The sequence below is a fragment of the Electrona antarctica genome, assembly GCF_951216825.1.
Source record: "Electrona antarctica genome assembly, chromosome: 9".
NCBI classification, from domain to species: Eukaryota; Metazoa; Chordata; class Actinopteri; order Myctophiformes; family Myctophidae; genus Electrona; species Electrona antarctica.
The window spans coordinates 18634891-18658683 of NC_136790.1; the positions used below are offsets into that span (position 1 = coordinate 18634891).

General features: G+C 44.9%; 1 protein-coding gene across 1 annotated transcript in view; it reads right to left on the reverse strand.

The window, feature by feature from the left end:
- mmp24 (matrix metallopeptidase 24) overlaps positions 1-23793 on the reverse strand; it is a gene marked incomplete at its 3' end in the record, with an annotated part of 130622 nt that overhangs the window by 83843 nt on the left and 22986 nt on the right. The window contains exons 2-3 of the mRNA XM_079511358.1: positions 2381-2529; positions 1930-2046 (exon numbers count right to left, since the gene is read on the reverse strand). Coding sequence (XP_079367484.1) covers positions 1930-2046; positions 2381-2457 — 194 coding nt within the window. The 5' untranslated portion in view covers positions 2458-2529. The remainder of the gene's footprint in view (positions 1-1929; positions 2047-2380; positions 2530-23793) is intronic.

Here is a 23793-nt window from a genome sequence, read left to right on the forward strand (position 1 = left end):
CTCCACTATACATCGCAGAGGCAAATATTGTGCTTTTTACTCCGGTACAATTATTTGAATGTTTTAGTGGTTATTAGTAGATGTTGATTATTACACGCATTAACCACTTTGGCGTTTACTTTAAGTACATTTTGATACCAACGTACTTTTCCACCACTGCTGTCACAATTTGCCCAAACCAAGGACAGAAAGATGGAGGATTAAGGAAACTTGTGGATATTTAGGTTGACGGTTCACTGGCTGAATCAGTCAGCGCAACACGTTCAGCCGACTTGTCTCATCGGGATTTAAAATCTGTGACTTTCGTCGTGCACTAGTAGCAACGAGGCGGTGTTGAGGTTCAGGCACGTGCAGAGAGTGTTAGAGAGGCAGGGGCTGAAATCCCATAAGATGGCACTTTTGGCCCAAAATAGCGAAAATAGCAGATCTACAAGCTCTCAACGCGTCGCAGCGCGGCGCGTTGAGAGCTTGTAGATCTGCTATTTTCAGAAAGTGTCAAATCTGTCATTGCAACGAACATCAAGGCCCGCCAAAATACATTTTAGTCGACTAAATCAACTGTAGATTTAGTCGACTAAAGTCGCATGACACTTCGTCGACTAAAACTAGACATTCCAGATGACTAAAATATGACTAAAACTAAATGAAGTTTCAGTCCAAAGACTATGACTAAACTAAAATAGAAATTTGCTGCCAAAAACAACACTGTTTGCTTGTGAGTGTGTAAAACGCTGCATGTGTCCACCATCTTTGATATCATCCTTTGGGGTAACCTTAATGTGAATGTGTAAAACGCTGCATGTGTGTCCACCATCTTTGATATCATCCTTTGGGGTAACCTTAATGTGAATGTGTAAAACGCTGCATGTGTGTCCACCATCTTTGATATCATCCTTGGGGTAACCTTAATGTGAGTGTGTAAAACACTGCATGTGTGTCCACCATCTTTGATATCATCCAATGGGTTGACATCGCTTTCAGGCATTACGTTCATGATTGACAGGAGGTAATTAACCACTCAACCCATTCAGGACGGGAACCCCTTTTGGTGTTTTAAGCATTATGTTATACTTTAGCTATTAAAAAAATAGCAGATCTACAAGCTCATAGCGTGGCACTCGGTGCCACGCTACAAGCTTGTAGATCTGCTATTTTTAAACAATTGTGAAAACGTGGCGCAAATCTTTGAATATATATTCTTTCAGAGCGAACGTTTTTAACTCATATCTTTGCTCCTGGGAGGTGCCTGGAACAACATATTTTCAGATGGGGGTCTGCGGCCAAATACAGATAATTCTGGGGGTCCTTGACATGGAAAGGTTGAGAACCACTGACATAGAAACTTTAAATGGGTTAAACCCTCTGTTCTTGTAAAAAACTAACAACTGCACTTAAAACTGCACAACTGCACTTGGACTTTTCTTTCTCCTGTCTACACTACTATAGTACTGGGAGCTGATGGTAGATGTGGCGCTCCACCTCAACAATCCACCGCCCAGGGGTCTATCGCATCGTAACGCCCAGGGGTCTATCGCATCGTAACGCCCAGGGGTCTATCGCATCGTAACGCCCAGGGGTCTATCGCATCGTAACGCCCAGGGGTCTATCACATCGTAACGGGGACAGACAGTCTGATGGTATAGGTGTGGCGCTCCACCTCAGCAATCCACCACCCAAGGGTCTATTCCGTGCTCCGAAATGCAACCACCTCTATAGCCTCTCCTTTTGGCTAATGTTCCCCCTAAATAGGGATGCATGGGTTTTCAAGCGGTTCAAGATTGGACTCATGGGGGACTTTTGACACAAAGTCCCCATAAAGTGGAGACTGCGGAATAGGACCCCCATACGGAGGGAGGGACCCCTCTTTGGGAACCCCTGGAGCAGAGTGAGGTCCTGCGGTAGTACGGTATGTAGGTGCAGTATATATACCTGTATGAGATCTTCTTGTCTCTCCACTTCTGTCCCGTCAGCGCGTAGCGCTTGTTCCTCTGGCGGCGGCTGGTGTGGGGGTGGTCTGGAACACCACAGCGAGGCTTCCTCATCCACCTGCACACACACAGGGTTCATAGTTTAACTACGGTAAGGAAACTACAGGCTTCCTCGTCCACCTGCACACACAGGGTTCATAGTTTAACTACGGTAAGGAAACTACAGGCTTCCTCGTCCACCTGCACACACAGGGTTCATAGTTTAACTACAAACAAAACGACATTCTAGTTAAATTAAATATGAATTAAAATGGGGCATTGCTATATATATATATATATATATATATATATATATATATATACACACACACACACACACACACACACACACACACACACACACACACACACACACACACACACACACACACACACACACACTCTGTACTCACTCTATAGTGGTCTGGTCCAGTATGCCGGTCACAGGGATGCCATAGAACCTCTGCATGGCCGACACAGCAGACTGCATGGCCTTCTCCTGGCGCAGGTCTGACGTACGGATGTCATGAGGCAACAGGTAGCCATAGTTCTTCAACCACGTCTGGCAGAGAGACATAGACAGACAGAGAGAAGAAGAGAGAGAGTTAGTTAGTTATAAGTTAGTTAGTTAGTTTATTTATCTCAGTCATGTTTAAACAAGAGAGGGAGAGAGAGAGAGAGAGAGAGGGGGGGGGGGCAGGTGTGTCAGTTAATACATTGCGCACACGCACAAACGCACACGCACATGCACACGCGCACACACACACACACACACACACACACACACACACACGGGAGTGCATATACTAACATGGAATAAATAAGGCATTATAGTTCCAATCCCCACTGCACTGCAAGACATATACATCCCGGTAATCTCAAAAGTGTCAGGCATTTCAGCAGCAATATCACCCTCCAAAGCATAGGCTACCATTTCCACTGAGATAGGAGGAGGTGTCACGTTAGAAAAAGCACCTGCGAGAATGTCACTCTCTATACACTTCGGCAGAAATACCAACTTTCCTCGAATTCGTAATAAGTCAACATGATCCACACACAGCTGTCTGGGTGATTACATCAGACTGTTTACAGTGTGCACACACACACGCTGCACGTTGGAGGAGACAAACTGAACATCGTAAAAGAGAAACCCAAATCATTCCTTTGCTCCCGAGGCAATGCACTTCATTGCAGTATAGCGAGTATAAGGCCTGACGGCAATTTAAACCATTCAAGGCGGGAACCCGAACGTTTTTAACGCAAATCTTTGCTTCTGGGCGGGTCCATGGAACAACTTATTTTCAGATGGGGGTCCGCAGCCCAATACAGATAATGCTGGGGGTCCTTGACATGAAATGTTTGAGAACGATTGACATAGAAACATGGGTTTTTCAGAAAACTGTCAGGACTTATAAGCCATATTTTTTTAATCGTCCTCAGGTCTAAATGGTTTAAATAACTGATTTTAACATAAGCACGCTGCCTGGGAGAATGATTGTTTCCTTCTATGCATGCCATCTGTAGGTCTATACAGTATAAGAGTGGTTTTCATTAGCACATAGCATTTTTATTATTATGATTTATGTGCATGTAATATTGTATTTACAGATAATTATCTGATCTTAGACAAGCAATACATAAATTCTAGCATGCTGATTGAAAGTTGTTTGTTTTTATATATTTTTGTCTGCCTGTATTTGATAGTGTAAAGTATAGTCTAGTAGAGAGAGAGAGAGAGAGAGAGAGAGAGAGAGAGAGAGAGAGAGAGAGAGAGAGAGAGAGAGAGAGAGAGAGAGAGAGAGATGGAAATATCCCCCTTGCCTGTTCAGCATCCTGGACAGAGCCCATGCGGTCACTGACCTCCATCATACTGTGAATCAGAGAGAATAATACCCAGGCTCTTCAGGACACCCCGATAAAATAGTGGAGCAGTCGTCTCTGGTCTCTACATTATGTATTCGTTTGCAGAGGTGACTGACCTTTTCCGCCTCGCGTCTTCCTCAGAGTCTGACCCATGAGGAAGACGCAAATCCAAACATCAGTCACCCCTCCTGCCGACTTCTATTTGGGTAAAGTCTCTCCTGAAGTGGCCAACCAGATGTTATTGTTATGATCCCTGTTGAGCACCGACGGGCCCTACTACCTTCTGCTGTTGAGCACCGACGGGCCCTACTACCTTCTGCTGTTGAGCACCGACGGGCCCTACTACCTTCTGCTGTTGAGCACCGACGGGCCCTACTACCTTCTGCTGTTGAGCACCGACGGGCCCTACTACCTTCTGCTGTTGAGCACCGACGGGCCCTACTACCTTCTGCTGTTGAGCACCGACGGGCCCTACTACCTTCTGCTGGCTGCAACGAGCTGGACTTCTCTACCTCCATCAAACAGCTTCACTGTTTGTTCAGCCCAAAACCACATCATGAATCATTAGGCTCATTAGACCATACACCTAACCCATTAACCTATTTTGACCTGGGAACGATTCTATAAATGTCTTCTAAATCCTTTTCCGAAAAAGCTATGTTTCTATGTCAGTCGTTCTTCGATTTTTCAAAAATAGCAGACCTACAAGCTCGTAGCGCGACACTCGGTGGCGCGCTATGAGCTTGTAGATCTGCTATTTTTCAATAGCTAAAGCATAACATAATGCTAACACCAAAAGGGGTTCCCGCCCAAAATGGGTTAAAACTTAACCAAATTAGATTTGAACCACTTTGACTATATTTCAGCAAAAACAATAAAAACAAATAAAGTGAATTTTTTTAACTCAAATCTTTTCTTCTGGAGTTCCCTCCTATTTTGAGATGGGGGTCCGCAGCCAAATGCATATAAGTTTGGGGGTCCTAGACATGAAACAGTTTTGAACACTGATACAGCAACATACATTTTTCGGATCAATCAAGCCATTATTGTGGAAATGGTCTATATGTTTACCAATAGTAATAGACAATGGCATGTATTGATGCATGGCCCTTTTTGAGTGGTGTAAACCACTCCTACAACTGGCTTTGTTAGTCTGTGCAGAAAAAATGAGCATGGTTGCTATGTTCACCCTGTTCACCCGGGTGTGATTTCATTACGTCAGACATGATTTCATTAAGTCAGACAGGCCTTACACCACTCAGTTCACACGGGTGTGATTTTTTAAATACAAAAGATCTCTCAGTCTACAATTCAAGAGTGCTTTGCATCTGTAAAACTAACAATTGTAACAATAATACAACCATGGCCGCTTAACAGAGGGCTGTGGGCCTCTAAACTTAGCCTGAGGGATGTCGTGAACCATGATTTTAACAAGCGATTGAAGGTGAGATTAATTACGATTCATAAATCAGTCGCTTTGACAGCCCTTATAGTTGAGATGCAAGAAGAATGCAGACGCAAGTTCACCTCCAGTACAACGGCTGCCACTACCCACGCACAGACACTCTTTACAAGCTTACTGACAGACAGGCAGTGGTGGAAAGTAACTAAGTACTTAAGTACTGTACTTAAGTAAAATGTTGAGGTAATTTCCAATACTTGCCAACGATGGCACTTCTTTCAGGGCCGAAAGAGGAGGACAGCTGGAGAGCTCCGTTGACAAAATAATAACATGGGCCTCGACAAGAGAAAGAACAATTTAAAGATCGAGAAAGAAAGTGAAGTGAACAATGGACACGTCGAGGTGATGTGTTCCATAATAGATGCTTATGAAGAACACTCCGTAACGCAGTGGCACGATCGCGCCTTACGAAGAACACACCGTAACACATTGGCACGAGCATTGAATATTAACTATTGCGTTAATACTCCATTTTACGCTCTCAAGAGTTAAATTATTGTTAAACGTTTGCCTGTTATCCCTCCTATGTGAATATAGCATGGAATTGTCATTGTGTGGCTCAAATGCTGAATACAGAAAGGTCCTTGATATGAAAAAAGGTTGAAAACCACTGGCGTAGCCGTAGAAGATGGAAGACGATTGGACACATCGACAGCGACAACCGCAACATAGCAATGACATACACACGCATGCATGGGCACCAGAAGGACCTGCACGTGGAGAGGACACGTATACCGCTGAGAAAGAAAGAGAACTCACAAACACTCCCCCTGAACATCAGCCCTTCTGACTACAAAGAACAGCCCTGCTATGATATGACATGCCACACTTTCAGGATTGTCCTGAGAGAGAGAGAGAGAGAGAGAGAGAGAGAGAGAGAGAGAGAGAGAGAGAGAGAGAGAGAGAGAGAGAGAGAGAGAGAGAGAGAGAGAGAGAGGAGAGATTATAAAGACAAATAGAGAGGTGTAGATAAAAGAGCAGAACCATATAGGGAAATATCAGGAACCATGAAAGTGCAAGAAGAAGAAAGACAATGATAGACGTTCAAAACGGATGGGTACAGGAATGAGTCTGAAGGACAAGAGAAACAGAGAGAGAGACAGAGAGAGAGAGAGAGAGAGAGAGATAGGGGGGGGGGGCTGATAACAGGGGGTGGATACAGGGGTTCATGAATATTTCATTAACCCATTTTGGGCGGGAACCCCTTTTGGTGTTAGCATCATGTCATGCTTTAGCTATTGAAAAATAGCAGATCTACAAGCTCATAGCGCGCCACCGAGTGGTCTGCTATTTTTGAAAAATCGAAGAACCACTGACATAGAAACATAGCTTTTTCAGAAAACTGTCGGGATGTAGAAGACATTTTTAGAATCTGATCTCAGGTCAAAATGGGTTAATATTAATATTTCACTGTGTGTAGCTAGTGGCCTCTCACAGCATGTGAGAGGCCCTCCTCCCAGCAACCAGCAGTCTGCCACCACTCAGCCAAACATATTCCACTTATTAGGATACAAAGAAAAACTAAGTTAGAAATGTATAAACCAGTCCCATGGGTCCTTGAATAACCTATATACGATGTCTGGTATTTTTTTTAACCAGCTACAGATACTTCAGCACCATGGACAGCAGCTACAGTAACTTCAGACCATGGACAGCAGTTACAGTAACTTCAGCACCATGGACAGCAGCTATAGTAACTTCAGGACATGGACAGCAGCTACAGTAACTTCAGCACCATGGACAGCAGCTACAGTAACTTCAGCACCATGGACAGCAGCTACAGTTACTTCAGCACCATGGACAGCAGCTACAGTTACTTCAGCACCATGGACAGCAGCTACAGTTACTTCAGTACCATGGACAGCAGCTACAGTTACTTCAGCACCATGGACAGCAGCTACAGTTACTTCAGCACCATGGACAGCAGCTACAGTAACTTCAGACCATGGACAGCAGCTACAGTAACTTCAGCACCATGGACAGCAGCTACAGTTACTTCAGCACCATGGACAGCAGCTACAGTAACTTCAGACCATGGACAGCAGCTACAGTAACTTCAGCACCATGGACAGCAGCTACAGTAACTTCAGACCATGGACAGCAGCTAGTTACTTCAGCACCATGGACAGCAGCTACAGTTACTTCAGTACCATGGACAGCAGCTACAGTTACTTCAGCACCATGGACAGCAGCTACAGTTACTTCAGTACCATGGACAGCAGCTACTTCAGAACCATGGACAGCAGCTACTTCAGAACCATGGACAGCAGCTACAGCCACTTCAGCACCATGGACAGCAGCTACAGCTTCTTTAGCACCATGGACAGCAGCCATCTCCCCAGCCACAAGTACACGGTTGCTCCAATCCACATCAAACACTGTTCAGGGGTCTGCCACGACAATGTCAACAAAAATATGAATTGGACACACATAGCATATACTTCAAATGGCCATACATGGCCATTCCTCTGCTCTGACCAGTCTGCCACCGGTATTGCGTGGTCAGTAACACACAATATCTGCTATTTTTGAATAGCCAACCAATGTGCTGTATTTATATTGCTAGAATCTAAATTGACACAGATGCTTTCCCGGTTTTAGCGGGTTAAAGGCCCGAAAACCGAGTTCGATAAATAGGAACATTTCAGACACACAAGCCAGGCTAGACACAGTTGCAGCTGCCAGACAAGCAGAAAGGACAGGTGGCGTGCACAATTGCAGACTGTGTTTATTTGTAAGTTAATAGGCTTATAATAATATCATTGGCTCATTAGTACATGGCCTGAATGTTTACCCTTATGTGTTCATCTCCAACCCTGGCAGTGTACAACACACGTGGGTAGCACATCAAAATGTTAATAATAATAATAAAGAAGACTTTCTATGAAGCCCACATTTATAATGCATTATGAGGGCATTCATAGTACATTACAATGCATTCATAATGCTTTATAACTACACTCCTGATGCTTTCTGATGCACTATATACAAAAACAGTCATACAACGTTATAATGTCACTTACAATGCATTATGATGACTTAAGTCCAAGGGTTCTATCGATGCTCTTGAATACTTATGAAGACCACATCTATAATGCATTATGAGGGCACTCATAAATGTGGGCTTCATAGATTACCAAAAAGATGATTTTAGAGCTCAGTATAGGCTTACTTATCTTATAAGTACAAGAAGTACACTTCAGGGCTTCAGTCAGCCTCTGTTGATGATATCGTGGTTGTACAAAAGCACCATGGAATGGCTTTGATATCGCTGGGCTCAACAAGCGGATACAGATAACTCTTGCTCTGCTAATCTAGTGGTTCCCAAAGTGGGGTCCGGGGGCCCCAAGGGGTCCTTGAGGGAGTTCCAGGGGGTCCCCAGCTAAATGATAGTTAGGAACCAAATGGACCCTTATGGGTCTAACTCTGAGAGTGTACAAATAGAACCAAATAAAGAATAGAACCTGATAAACACGTGCAATATAGGCATTACATTTAGTTTGAATCATTTCCACAGATAAATATTGTAAAAATAGCTATATAAAAATAGCTATATAAAATATCTACAAGTTCACAACGCCTCGTGTCTGTGAGCTTGCAGATATAACAAACCTGAAGCGGTGAAAATGTAAAAAAAAGAAATATAGCGTCCGCAAACCAGAATGAAGGTCCTCAGTCAATTGTATTTTTCAAGCGTTTCTGAATCATTCAGGGGCCCAATCGCTAGCCTGCACACTCATCTGACCATTTAATCCAATAATAGCTTTTCTAACTTTTCTAGCTTGTACTTTTACCAACAAGTACAAGCATCTATTCTGAGTCCTTCTCCCTCCCACGCTGACAACCAGTCAACCACTCAGAGGACGGCTGTCAAAATAATTACAATTGGTGATGACATGCATGACGTGAAACCCTCTTCTAAATCAAATCTCACGGTTGTAGGTTAGCTCTGATGTGATGAAAGAAAAATCTAACTAATTCCAGCTTCAGGCAAGACAATAGTTTGAGCTGTTGACAATTCTTACTTTTCTGCTCAGAATTGCCAAAGAAGTCGTTTTATTTTGGGCGCACGTGCGTGCGTGGGTGTGGGTGTGTTGGTGTTTGTGTGTGTGTGTGGTGTGCGTGCATTTGTGTGCATGTGAAAGCAAGAGGCGGAACAGACGCAGGCCAAACACATTTAATTTAGAGCAGGTCGTCCAATGATCCATGGGTCGGCGGTTCGAATCCCGGCTCCTCCTGTCGAAGTGTCCTTGGGCAAGACACTGAACCCCAAATTGCTCCTGATGTGCTGGTTGGTACCTTGCATGGCTTCCGCTGCAATCGGTGTATGAATGTGTGTGTGAATGGGTGAATGTAATGCACAATCTATGTAAAGTGCCTTGGATAAAGGCGCTATATAAATGCACCATTTACCATTTACCATTTAATTTTGGTACAGTGGGATTGAGAACTACTGATTTAGAAGGCATTTGTAGAATGTCATTTAGAACGGAGGGTTCTAAATGCTGTAAATGGATGGATGGACGTGGCACCAAGACAGACTGACATCGACCTCTGCTTGTCTTTGTTGAACCTTACATGCAGTCTCTCAGATACAAAGCAGTCTTCTCTTCTACTACACTGACAAAGTCTGTGTGCGTGTGTGCGTGCGTGCGTGCGTGCGTGCGTGCGTGTCACATGTGTTTTTTTCCACTGACAGGACAGTATACACAGTGATTCATTCAGTTATTTAAGTGTCAGAAGAATGGAGTGTCCCGCTGGTCCTGTGAGTCATCCTCTATACATCTGAGAGAGAGAGAGAGAGAGAGAGAGAGAGAGAGAGAGAGAGAGAGAGAGAGAGAGAGAGAGAGGAGGGGGGGGGTGCATATTGTTGCTGTCGGGCAGAATTCTCCATGTTCTAATATTTCATAGATTAACGCCCCGCCCCCACTTGATCACGCTACAGCGTCACACAAGAGCATCAAAAGTAGCAGATCCACAAGCCTGAAACTCAGCCCAAACCGACGTGTTTTGACACCATATAACAGTATATATTTGTTTTAAATATTTGCCCTGTGTTTACACAACAAAACAAAACGATACATTTAGATTTGAACTGGAGTAGAGTGGTGTAGAGCAGTCATCAGCCTATAGCCCCTTAGATAGCACTTTATGTAGACTTAGATAGTATTTTAGTATTTTAAACAGACTTATAGCATGTTACGTAGACAGCACTAGAATCACATTTTATGTAGTCATAGCACTTTATAGTACACATGTATAATATATAATATAGTATAGTATGTATAGTTTACATATATAGTTTCATGATATAGATACTCCACTGTTACGTTCTTAGCTTACGCATGTTTCATGATAACTACTTTTTATATATGTGATGTATGCCATGCTTTTTGTTATTGCTTAATGTAAGTCGCTCTGGATTAAGAGCGTCTGCTAAATGCCTAAATTGTATCAGCCACTGGAGTAGAGTGGTGTAGAGCAGTGGTTCTCAAAGTGGGGTCCGGGGACCCCCAGGGGTCCTTGAAGGAGTTCCAGGGGGTCCCCAGCTAAACGCTATAGTTTGGAACCAAATGGACCCTTATGGTTCTGTAACTCTGAGAATGTATACAGAGAGTGTATAAATGGACCCTAACAGGTCCATTTGGTTCCATTTGTACACTCTCAAGAGTTAAATTAACATTGCTTTTTACAATATAAATTGGGGGTCCCAGAGATAGAAATGCCATGAAATGGGGGTCTGTAGACTAACGCCGGGGCTTCACTGGACGTGTGCGTCAAAAAACGAACCGGGGAAATTTTAAAGCAGTCACCGAACGCAACGCAGGCAGTGGAGCCACCCTTCATTGATTAAAAAGGGAACATTCCCTGACGGTGACGGAGACGCGACGCTGACGCGCCTGGTGGAGCCCCGGCGTAATGCATGTCAAACTGGGGGTCCTTGACATGAGAGGAACCACTGGACTTGAGTGGTGGTGTTTATACCTGTACTCAGGCGTGGAGGAGATATATCAGGGGTTCTCAACCCGTGGGTCGCGACCCCTCGGGGGGTCGCCAAATTATTTTAGGGGGTCCCCAAATTATTTTCAAAAAAAATAGCTAAATTATAACAATGCTTAAAACACCAAAAGGGGTTCCCGCCCAAAATGGTTTAAGGTTATTGTAGCAGTCAATTTATATTGGGGGTCGGGAGGGGGCGGGGCGGGGGTCCCGAGACATTGCCAAAGCATTTCCGGGGGTCCCCGGCCAAAAACGTTGAGAACCCCTGAGATATATAGTAAAGCAGCAGATGCAGTTGCATCGGGGCCCGCTTCGCTTCGTGAGTGTTTCCAAAAGAAATGTGAACAGAATCATCAAGTCATTCTTCTGCAGACCAGCCTAGAGCAGATATGGGTGATTATTCACAGCTCAACGAGCACTTTTAGCTTAGTCATCCACTGCTCCTCGGGGGAGGATGTGATGACATCTCCCCATCGCCTGGAAAAACATGCTCCACATCCTGTTTCATAACTTATATATTTTATAAAATATGGTCTGTAGGAAAAAAACTTTCGCACACCTAGAAGTCAGGCGTCTGCCACCGAGTGGCGCGCTACGAGCTTGTAGGTCTGCTATTTTTGAAAAATCGTAAAAATGCGGCGCAAATCTTTGAATATATATTCTTTCAAAGTGAATGTTTTTAACTCAGTCCAAAATGGGTTGATGCAACGTTTCGGTCCCTCCGGATGCCTGAAGAAGGTCCGGAGGGACCGAAACTTTGCATTAAAAAGAAAAATACTCTTGTACTGAGCAAATATACTGCAGGTGCATTCTATTCCTTTCATAAAATATGGTCCACATCCTGCTTCATAACTTCCTATTTTATAAAGGGAGACACCGACTTCCTCAATTCCCACCGTTAAATATGGATAATAAAGACAAAAGAAAACCTACACTGGCCTGCAGCAGAGAGAGAGGGGGGGGGGAGAGAGAGTGAGAGAGAGAGAGACAGAGAGAGAGAGAGGGGGGGGGAGAGAGAGAGAGAAAGAGAGAGAGCGAGAGAGGGGGGGGGGGGAGAGAGTGAGAGAGAGAGAGAGAGAGCACTCTTTTATAGTGTACTGTATGTCTGTTAGCCCGCGCCACTTTGCGGTGGAGCAAAAGGCCTCTGCTGCACCCAGTATCACTTAGTCCACAGCGTCGTCCGCCGTTTGAATCCCGCAAGATATCGTCACTGCCGAGCGGAAACCTCTAACTTTTTGTGTTTGTTCGAAAATTAACGGCATAGGTCAGCTCATATCTCATAGCTCATATCTGCCCTGTGTGTTAATTGAATGTGTTGCTTTTGTTTTACGAAGCCTAAAAACCGAACCGAACAGAAACGCAATTTTTATTCATAATGTATCCAGTGCTCCAACGACAGAAACGCAATTAAATCGCTAATTGCAATTACTTGAGCAAGAAATGATCGTCAAGTAACATGTCATAACCGCGACCGCCCTATACCACCCACCCACCAGCAAATCCTATACCCTGCAAGTGTAATGCTTAATTGGGTCGTCCACTCACAGTTAACAGCCTTTATATTGAGTTTGTGCTTGAAATGTACTGTAATTCTGCAAACTGTTAATAAATATTTAAATCAATCAATCAATCAATGCCCGTCTTTATGCTTCTGAGTCCGTCTGTCCGTCCGTCCGTCAACCCCAGGGCGTTTTGCAGTCGGCGTTGAGCCACACGGTGATCCAGCACATGCACCGCCTCCGTTTGTGTCTGCGTCTCCGCGAGTTGGTCTCTCCATCTCTCCAATAATCTTGTCTTTGTGCCCATCTTGCCACCAGTCCATCAATCCTCCAGTCTCCCCTCTATCTCTCACAGTTGTTACCGTAAACTTTTAGCTTAAATGCCCACATGGCAGATAGCCTGCGTGCGTCAGCCAGCCAAGCCAAGCCAAGCCAAGCCAGACTGTCTGTCTGTCTGTCTGTCTGTCTGTCTGTCTGGCTGGCTGGCTGGCTGTGATAAAAATAGATCTTATCTCTCTCTCTCTCTCCCCCCTTGTTAAACTATTTACCGTCTGTCGGTCTGAGCAATGTGAGTGCACCGGGTGCACCCACCCATACACCAGACCATAAGCCTCTACAGACCATCGGTCAGCCATCAAAAGTAGTTAATGTAATAATTTTAACCACTTTATCCATGTATACGTTGGCTGTTCAAAAACAGCAGATGTACAAAAGCACAAAGTGACACGCTGTGAGATTGTACATTTGCAACTTTTTTTTAAATACTTTTTTGAATCATTTTGTATTATTTTAACATAAATCATCTGTTCTGGAGGGTCTCTGGCACAAAACCTTTTCAGGTGGGGGTCCTTGACACGAAAGCAATTTGAGATCCACACTGCTATATACCATGTATGTGTAAGTCTTTAACCCATTTTGGGCGGGAACCCCTTTTGGTGTTAGCATTATGTTATGCTTTAGCTATTGAAAAATAGCAGATCTACAAGCTCGAACGAGCTTGTAGGTCTGCTATTTTTGAAAAATCGAAGAACCACTGACATAGAAACATAGCTTTTTCAGAAAACTGTCAGGATGTAGAAGACATTTTTAGAATCTGATCTCAGGTCAGAACTCAGAATGGGTTAAGTCAAACTTCTTTAATTTCAAGGACCATCCATTTTGGTATGAATTATTACGCCATGGACCTCCATAACTCTGAGAGTGATCATATTCCACGTGTGCTCTCTCACCGCGAGGCCCTCTCACCGCGAGACCCTCTCTCACCGCGAGGCCCTCTCACCGCGAGACCCTCTCTCACCGCGAGGCCCTCTCACCGCGAGACCCTCTCTCACCGCGAGGCCCTCTCACCGCGAGACCCTCTCTCACCGCGAGGCCCTCTCGCCTCACCACGAGGCCCTCTCTCACCGCGAGGCCCTCTCACCGCGAGGCCCTCTCTCACCGCGAGGCCCTCTCACCGCGAGGCCCTCTCTCACCGCGAGGCCCTCTCACCGCGAGACCCTCTCTCACCGTGAGGCCCTCACCGCGAGGCCCTCTCACCGCGAGGCCCTCTCTCACCGCGAGGCCCTCTCACAGCGAGACCCTCTCTCACCGTGAGGCCCTCTCACCGTGAGGCCCTCTCTCACCGCGAGGCCCTCTCGCCTCACCACGAGGCCCTCTCGCCTAATTGAAAACGATTTCAATTCTCAGGCGACGGCAGACGTGAACACGAAGCGCTGTATATTCGCTCAGCACCTCTTCGTGTTTCCCATAGCGCTTCCTACACATTTCTGATCCTGTGCGATACCATGAACCGTCCAGACCTCTCAGGTAATCTGGGCAACGTCTGCTTTCGGTCCCTACAACCGGAAATAAACGCGTGGAAGCAGCATTTAGTTTTAATGCACCACATAGCTGGAACAAACTCCAAGAAAACTGCAGGTCTGCTGCCACTCTTATGTATTTGAAAACACAACTAAAAGACCATTCGGTTTTCTGCTGCCTTTTTCGAGTCATTTAAAATGTTCTATTTTCTTTTCTCTTCTGCACTGTAACTGTATGTGTCTATACATATTATTTTGTTTTTTAATCTTAATGCTATTCTATAATTGTGTTTCCTTTGCTTGATGTTCTGCGTATAGGCTAAAGCACATTGAATTGCCTCGTTGTTGAAATGTGCTGTACAAATTGCCTTGCCTTTCAGCACATTTTGACTAGGTGGGATATGAGTTACGGCGCTGGGCTGGATGAAGTGGACTTCGGCGACTCGTGTTTTAGCGTTCCAAAAACAAAGGAGTTAGGTGGCTTCACTTCGCTACACGGTGCGAGAGGCTTTTTTCCGTTCATGGTTTGTTTCCGTGGGTGAAGTCGTCCCTTATGCCATTTAGACCTGACTTCGAAATTTAAAAAATGTCTTCTAAATCCTGACAGTTTTCTGAAATACCTATGTTATCAGTGGTGCTCAATATTTCATGTCAAGGACCCCAGAAACTATATGTAATTGGCCACCGACCACCATCTGAAAATATGTTGTTCCAGGGACCCCTCTCAGAAGCTCTGAAAGAATATATATTCAAAGATGTGCGCCACATTTTCACGATTTTTCAATAGCTAAAGCATAACATAACACATAACAACATAATGCTTAAAACACCAAAAGGGGTTCCCGCCCAGAATGGATTAACGGGGAGCAGACTGTGTCTGGTAATCACATTCATTCTCTCCCCCCGTCTCTCTCCTCAACTTGATTATATGAAACGAGACACCGCGGTAAAGACGTGATGAGCGAGAGCGGTGATGAGACCGAATCCATCACTAGGGGGAGGAGGTTTGGAGTGGAATGGTTTAGAACAGTGGTTTTCAACCTTTTTCATGTCAGTTATTTATTTGGCATTTGAGCCACGGAATACCATCTGATGAGATTTTGCCTCACAGACCCAAAACGTAGAATTCTGTTGTTATCGTCGGAGTTTTGTCCACAATTCCATGCCTTTATCCAAGGCGCTTTACATAGATTGTGCATTACATTCACCCATTACCACACACATTCATACACAGATGGCAGCGGAAACCATGCAAGGCACCAACCAGCACATCAGGAGCAATAGGCCTATCTCACAGCCCGCTTTCCACGCCCACTTCCGGTAAATAGTGGTGTCATTTAACATTATCATTTACACGTTTTTTTCTCTGGAGAATCTAAGTACATGTTCTAATGTAAAAATATGACAGACCAATATTATTATGAAGCAAACAAGATGGTAAATCAGCTCGAACAGATAGAACAAACCTTACCTTGAGAAAACAAAAGTTGTAAATTACCTCTGTTAACATGTAGCGTCTATGGAGTGATGTCACGCTATCACCACTAACCCCGAAAGTGGGCGTATTAAGGGGGCGGGGAAATTCTGTGAGATAGGCTTATTAGGGGTTCAGAGTCTTGCTCAAGGACACTTCGACATTAACTCTGGGGGAGCCCGGGTTCGAACTGGCAACCTTGCGGTTACCATCCAGCCCTGAGCCACCGCCGCCCCTTAGCACCCGTTTTAACCGTCTGTCTGTGTCCCATTTGTGCCCATACTGTATACATGGAGATATCTGTATCTGTCTGTCTGCCTGTATCTGTCTGTCTGCCTGTATCTGTCTGTCTGCCTGTGTCTGTCTGTCTGCCTGTATCTGTCTGTCTGCCTGTATCTGTCTGTCTGCCTGTGTCTGAAGTGCAAACTGACTGTGAAAAGTGGACTGGTTAAGTAATCAAATGGCAGGTGTGGGGTTTGCCATGCCTCAGCCAATCAATTGGCTGAGGCAGAGGCTGGGAATTCTATAGGCGAGGGGACTTAGGGCTCCATTTCCGTCACCGCTAAACCCCTTATCCCTAAACTTCTTTGCCTTTTTTTACTCTTTTGAAAAACAATTTTGAATAGTTCAACTAGCCAATCTACATTGACAAGTTGAGAGCTTGTAGACTGGCCATTTTAACGATTCAAAAATGTTTTGCAAAATAGTAAAAAAAAAAAAGGCAAAGAATTTTAAGGATAAGGGGTTTAGCGGTGACGAAAATGGAGCCCTTAGGCTCATTATGTCCACTGGCAGAGCCTGACCAGAGGCTTTTGTGGCGGTTCTGGACAACCACTGCACACGCCACGTGGTGGTGTGGAATGCGTGTGTCAAATTTGAAGTCGGTGGGGCGAACGGTTCTCCAGTTACGTGGATTACAGACGTACACAAGTATGCACGTACGTATACACACACACAGACGTGGCACATTTATTGCTAAAGTGTCATAGGTTTAATGTCTCTCTGTGGGCCTGGGCCATGGCTCAGTGGTCCAGGCACCTTGGCTGGTGATCCAGTCTGGCAGTGTGCCGCGGGTTCGACTCCCGATCCCGACAGCCTTTACTGCATGTCTTCCCCCATCTCTCTCCCCATTTCCTGTCAGCCTACTGTCTGTCCCTCCATAAAAAAATATAAAATAAAGGCGAAAGCCACAAAAAAAAAACATTACGAATGTCTCTCTGTGGCAGTTTAAGTTCCGTGCTTCTGGACTTTTGTTAAGGTGACTCGGTGACTAGTTACTTTGTTTATGCGGATGTCCTGGCTTGGAGGAATACATCTACAAACTTGAGGAAGCCGTGTGTTTGTCCTTCCTTTCCCCTGCAGGGGGTGGTTACGTTGTTTTTCTTCTCCACTGATTAATGCCGTATGCATAGCACTGATGGCAGTGAAAATTGCCGATCTACAAGCTCACTACACATTGTGAGCTTTGTACATGGTTTTCAACGCAACAGCGACGATATAGTCATATAGTCCCGTAGGCTATAAACACATGTCACCCACCAGCTCAGTGGCCTTGTGGTTAGAGTGTCCGCCATGAGACTGGGAGGTCGGGGTTCGATCCCCGGCCGGGTCATACCAAAGACTCTAAAAATTGGACCCAGTGCCTCCCTGCTTGACACTCAGCATCAAGGGTTGGATTGGGGGTAAGTCCCTGCGACATACTAGCGTCATGTCCAGGGGGTGTACTTGTACAAGCTGCCTCACGCTACAGAAACAGGAGATAGGCTCCTGCCCTATGGGCCTCATGGCTCGGCAAGGCTACTTACCCTCCAGAGAGAACACATGTGCACGTCCCCGTCCCCCCCACACACAGACACAGGCCCATTTTGAACCCGCCTCCTCGCCACTCGCCCTACACACTTGCACTCAGTATGCGCGTTCAAACGAGGCTGCGCCATATTACGTGTCGTCTGAAACCAAGCAGCCTTGAGTGGAAGTGGCTTATAAAGCCCTCAAGGTCGAGTCTATATATGCCGATCTAAGCTCTCTGTCCGTATGGAAAACGCGACCTACAAATGTAAGTATACCACCACAAATAAATGACATTTGCATTGTGTAACTGCTCCTAAACAATCTTCATCTGATGCAGAACTGATGTTCACAAGGGCTCTTTATTTACCCAGTGTAAGACACCGTGCAAAACTTTAAATGAAATCACACAAAACAAAACACCTTTTAACACAATGATTTGTAAACACCATGAATTTATATGAAATGTCCTTTTTGACAGTCCTTTTAAATGTCTATATTAATGAAATCCACATGTCACACAAACAAATACACAATGCAATGCAATATAACTTTAACAAACTAAATTACAGGTAACACGAAACATGAGCAGCTGACGCAGCTGCTGCCGCTTGTATACGTGGAACCATGGCAACGAACGGTGTCTGTTTCCTGTTTCTGCACAAGGAGGCTATGCAAGGAGGGCGAGTGCGTTCCTAAGTTTTTTATACCCAACACCCTAATCAAGGGAACTTGATTCAGCTGGAGGAGCACTTCCTGACGAGGGAACCTCCCAAGAGCACTTGTCGATCAAGGGACTGGATTCAAAAAGGGGCACGCACGCATGCATGCACGCACGCACGCACGCACGCACGCACGCACGCGCCACCGAGTGGCGTGCTACGAGCTTGTAGACGCGTTGTGGGCTTGTAGATCGGCTATTTTCAGCAAGTGTAAAAACAGTCATTACGACGGCATCAAGGCCCACCAAAACTCCCTTTTAGTCGACTAAATCAACTGTAGATTTAGTCGACTAAAATCTTATGACATTTAGTCGACTAAAACTAGACTAAACACTAAAACATTCCAGGTGACTAAAATGTGACTAAAACTAAATGAAAGCTATTCAAGACTAAAACTAAAATCAAAATGTGCCGCCAAAAACAACACTGGTGTTTGGCCATGGCCACGTAAGTGTATACAAACGGGATACAGTGCCCGTGCAAAAGCAATGGAGCGAATCCACAGTCATTATTATACAAAGTGACAACACCTTTCTGACTGACGTGGCTGTGTCAACATGACACAGCCAACATGTTGACAGATCTCAGCGCTCGCTCAACAGCCTGACGGTTGACAGGTGGAAACTGTTCAGTGATTGCTGGTCGTTATGCGTGTCTTTTGCGTAGCAGAGTGGCTCAGAGCCTCAGCTAGCTCTGGTCCATAGCCTTCTACTGCTTCTACGATTCTGCCCTGCAGTATAAGGCTATGGGACTTTCAGTTTTAAATCTCAAATCGAAATCAGACCAGCCTCTCCTCTTTAGCGTATTTTAAAAGAAGGTTTTTGCTACTCACCAAAACAAAGGCGGGTTGTGTCATTAGAAAGCCTACTTTCCTTAGTGGACGCACGCTGAGCCCCCCACCACACATATAAACGGTACTTTTTGGCCAGAAAGGGATTTTTTTTTCACCGGAGAAAAATATTCTCTATGAGGCAGTTCTCTGGGCAATATCGGTAGAGGGCGCATTGGAGTAACTAAAAGTATTTTTTTTCCGGTGGAAACAAAATCCCTTTTTGGCCAAAAAGTACCGTTTACGTGTGGTGGGGGGCTCAGAGTGCGTCCACTAAGGAAAGTAGGCTTTCTATTGACACAACCCGTCTTTGTATTGGTGAGTAGGTCAAACGTTCGTGAGATTTCCAGTAAAGAGGAGAGGCTGGTCTGATTTCGATTTGAGATTTAAAACTGAAAGTCCCATAGCCTTATACTGCAGGGCAGAATCGTAGAAGCAGTAGAAGGCTATGGACCAGAGCTAAGCCTCAGCCTGATGGCCTCAAAAGTCTAATATCTCCCCCGGTCCATAGGGATGTCCCTTTGGTGTAGTGGTTAAGATATTGGAGTTTCACACGGGAGACCCGAGTTCGAATCCCGGGTGTTACATGGCACAGGCATCACGTGCCTAACAGCCTGCCCAACTGTTCTGATGAATTGAATATGGTGGACCCATGTTGTAAACACGTGTAAATGCTTTATCATGGTGTGTCCACACAGTTTTTGTATTGACTTGTGCTTTCGTTTGAAATGTACCCATTCTACATACTGTGAAATAATAACGTTTTCAATCAATCAATTTCAATCAAACCTACAACTAAACGGGACCTCCTGCATCAACGTGAACCGGGTTGATTGTGATCTGCCTTGTGATCAAGGTCACTATAGTTAACCCATTAAAACTGGGAAAGCATCTGTGTCATTTTAGATGTCAGCTATAGTACAGCAGGGGTCACCAAACCTTCTTGACCGTGTTTTTGAGTGGTGCAAACCACTCCAACAACTGGCTTTGTTAGTACCCGTGTGTGTTTGTGCCTGTACGGGTGAGCATGGTTGCTATGGTTAGTATGTGACGTCACTGACATCACATACTAGTTGTTGCACCACTCAGTTCACACGGGTGTGATTTTTATTTTCTTGACAGACATGTGTCATATGTGCCATATACAGTAACAGTACAGAACAACCTTATTTGTTTTTTCTTCTTTTGATGATTATTATTATTATTATTTATAAAAAAATAAAAATAAATCAGGACATTGTAATTGTTATTAGACATTTCATTTTTAAAGAAAAATCCTCTCTCTCACACATATGCTGCCTGTGATCACCCTCCCCTGTGCCAACGTTGGCACCCGTGCCTAAGGTTGCCTACCCCTCAGACAAACTTATGTTGCTATACTGTATACTACAGTATACTATACTATACTATATAGTACAGTATACTGTATACTATATAGTATACAGTATACTGTAGTATACAGTATAGCAACATACATTTTTCAGAAACTTTTAGGATTTAGAACATTGGTTTAGAACAGTGGTTCTCAAATATCAGATTTTATTATTATTATTATTTGAAAAGAAAATCGAACCCTAGCTATGAGATGACAGCCCTACCGACTGCGCTACCATGCCCCTGGCTGGTAGGATAGTGCTACTTTTCAAGCTTTTGTGTGACGCTGTAGTATGATCAAGTAGGGCGTTCATTTACAAAAAAAAAACCCACATAAAGTAAATATGAAGATAGTATATCCAATAGTATATGCAACGAGTCATAGTCAACAGGCTAACCGTGCCAGACAACCTGTAGTGTCCTTTTAAACCCCTACGGCTCCCATGGTAGCAGCTCAGCACAGCTGTATCTGTCAACTGCTCCTCAGTAGAGGAAGATAAAAAAGACATACACTGTCTCCTCCATTGTAGAATAATAGAGTCATTTTTTGTGGTGAGAGTCAGAAAAGCATGCATGGGGAAAACGGCGCAGAGGCGTGTAGATAATGAAATCCTCTTTATGATTATGACGTATCTATAGCTGTATCCTCCCAGGCAGGACATACAAATGCACGCACGCACACACGCACACAAACAACACACACACACACACACATTATGCACGCACGCACGCACGCACGCACGCACGCACGCACGCACGCACGCACGCACGCACGCACGCACGCACGCACGCACGCACGCACGCACGCACGCACGCACGCACGCACGCACGCACGCACGCACGCACGCACGCACGCACGCACGCACGCACGCACGCACGCACGCACGCACGCACGCACGCACGCACGCACACACACACACACACACACACACACACACACACACACACACACACACACACACACACACACACACACACACACACACACACACACACACACACACACACACACACACACACACACACACACACACACACACACACACACACACACTCTACCCACGCTGTCTGTGCATCGCTCTGAGGAAACACGGTTAGCTCTCTAACTGATTAAGACCCGAGGCCGGTTTCCTTTATGCTGAAACTTTATTCTTTGGTCTAAGAAAGTCAGTAAGTCAGTAAAGTGACAGTCAGTCACAAACAATCACTAGTTCTCAAACTACAACTACAGTACAAGTGCTACAGGCTCATGTACATCTACAGGCTCACAGGCAGCGCATCGCTGTTAAATCTGCTATTTTTGAACAACGCTGAAATCTAAAATGACACGGATGCTTCCCCGGTTTTAATGGGCTAATCCTCTGTCTCCTCGCATGGCTTCAGAAATGCTGCAGCAAGCCGTTTGCTACTTCATTACAAACATACCCGTAAGGGGCTTCCATTTCTTCTACGCTCTCTCTCTCTCTCTCTCTCTCTCTCTCTCTCTCTCCGTGACTTTTAAATTGCTGAGTTTATTTTGCCGGCGTGCGCAGTACGCTTAACTGAGACAACTTCATCAAAGTGATGATGATGACGCTATAAGCATGAGGGAGACAATAGAAAGGAGACAGAATGCGAAGCAGCTCCCGCGCGCTCAGCACTAAGCACTTGGAATGGAAGCCGACAAAGCACAGCTAATAGCCTATATATGCTTTACTGCATTGGGTCTTCAACAGGAGGTCCTGGGAGCCATGGGGTCCTCGGTGTTACTACAGGGGGCCCGCCAAAGCTTTGTTTGACAAGATTTTTACGATTTCTTTTTTGTTTGTTTGTTTGTATGTTTTTACAATAACCAATAGACTCTATAGAGCATCCTTATTCTGATGGGAACATTCACAGAAAATAGCAAATCTACAAGTCCAGCGTGATGCAATGTGAACTTGTAGATAGGCTATTTTTGGTGAAGAGATTTGGCGTAGATGGAAAATAGAGTCTACCTGAAGATATCGAAATCTATGAAAATCTGCAACACAATGTTACCATATACTGTATGTAGTGGGGGTCCCTGCTTTATCTCTCTCTCTCTCTGAGAGGGGTCCTTGGCCTGAAAAACGTTGCAGACCCCTGCTTTAGCGGAATATCCAGCGTGGCTGAAGCATGTCATAGTTTGCCTCAAACGATGCGACACATTATTTGCGGTATGATGGAAACCTATGTGGAGATTGTATGGGATCTCTGCCCCATTAAACACAACACAGAGTGATGGGCAATGAGCGGAGAGGAGGGGTGAGCAGTGAACCAATAGGACACCTTTCTCTCTGTGAAGGCTTCTGTAATGTAACACCCCATTGAGCGTACATGCACATAATGCACATGCACATATGCACGCTACGCACACACAAGCAAATGTGTGTGTGTGCACACTACACAAAATTGTAGTCGCCAAGTCACAATTACACCCGTAAGAACACTTACAATTAACTGTGCACAAAAAATGCAAGCACACACGCACACGCACGTATGCACAAAGACGCACACACGCGTGCACACACACGTGATGTAATCACCTGCAGGAGAGAATGCAGGTGGGAGGGATGGAGTTACAGCTATGACCTCATGTCTGTGGTGTCACATTACACTGCACACACATGCATGTGCATGTGCATGTGCGTGTGCGCGCACACACACACATGATGACTATATGTGCACGTTTGATGCACATTGGTGACACATGTACTGTATGCAGATCTACAAGCAAACAATGTATTGCGATGCGACGCTCTTTTCACATTTTTTAACCCATTAAAACCCGGGAAAGCATTTATTTTTTTCGTTGGCTATTCAAAAATATCAGACATACAAGCTCGCAGCGCATCATTATGTGCTGTGCTGTTAGCTTGTACATCTGATATTTTTGAAAATGTATCAATCTTAAGGTTAAAATAATAATAAAAAGGGAATGTTTTTGGACATACAAGGTTTCCACCCGACAGCGACGACATGTGACCACATGTACGCACGCACGCACGCACACGCA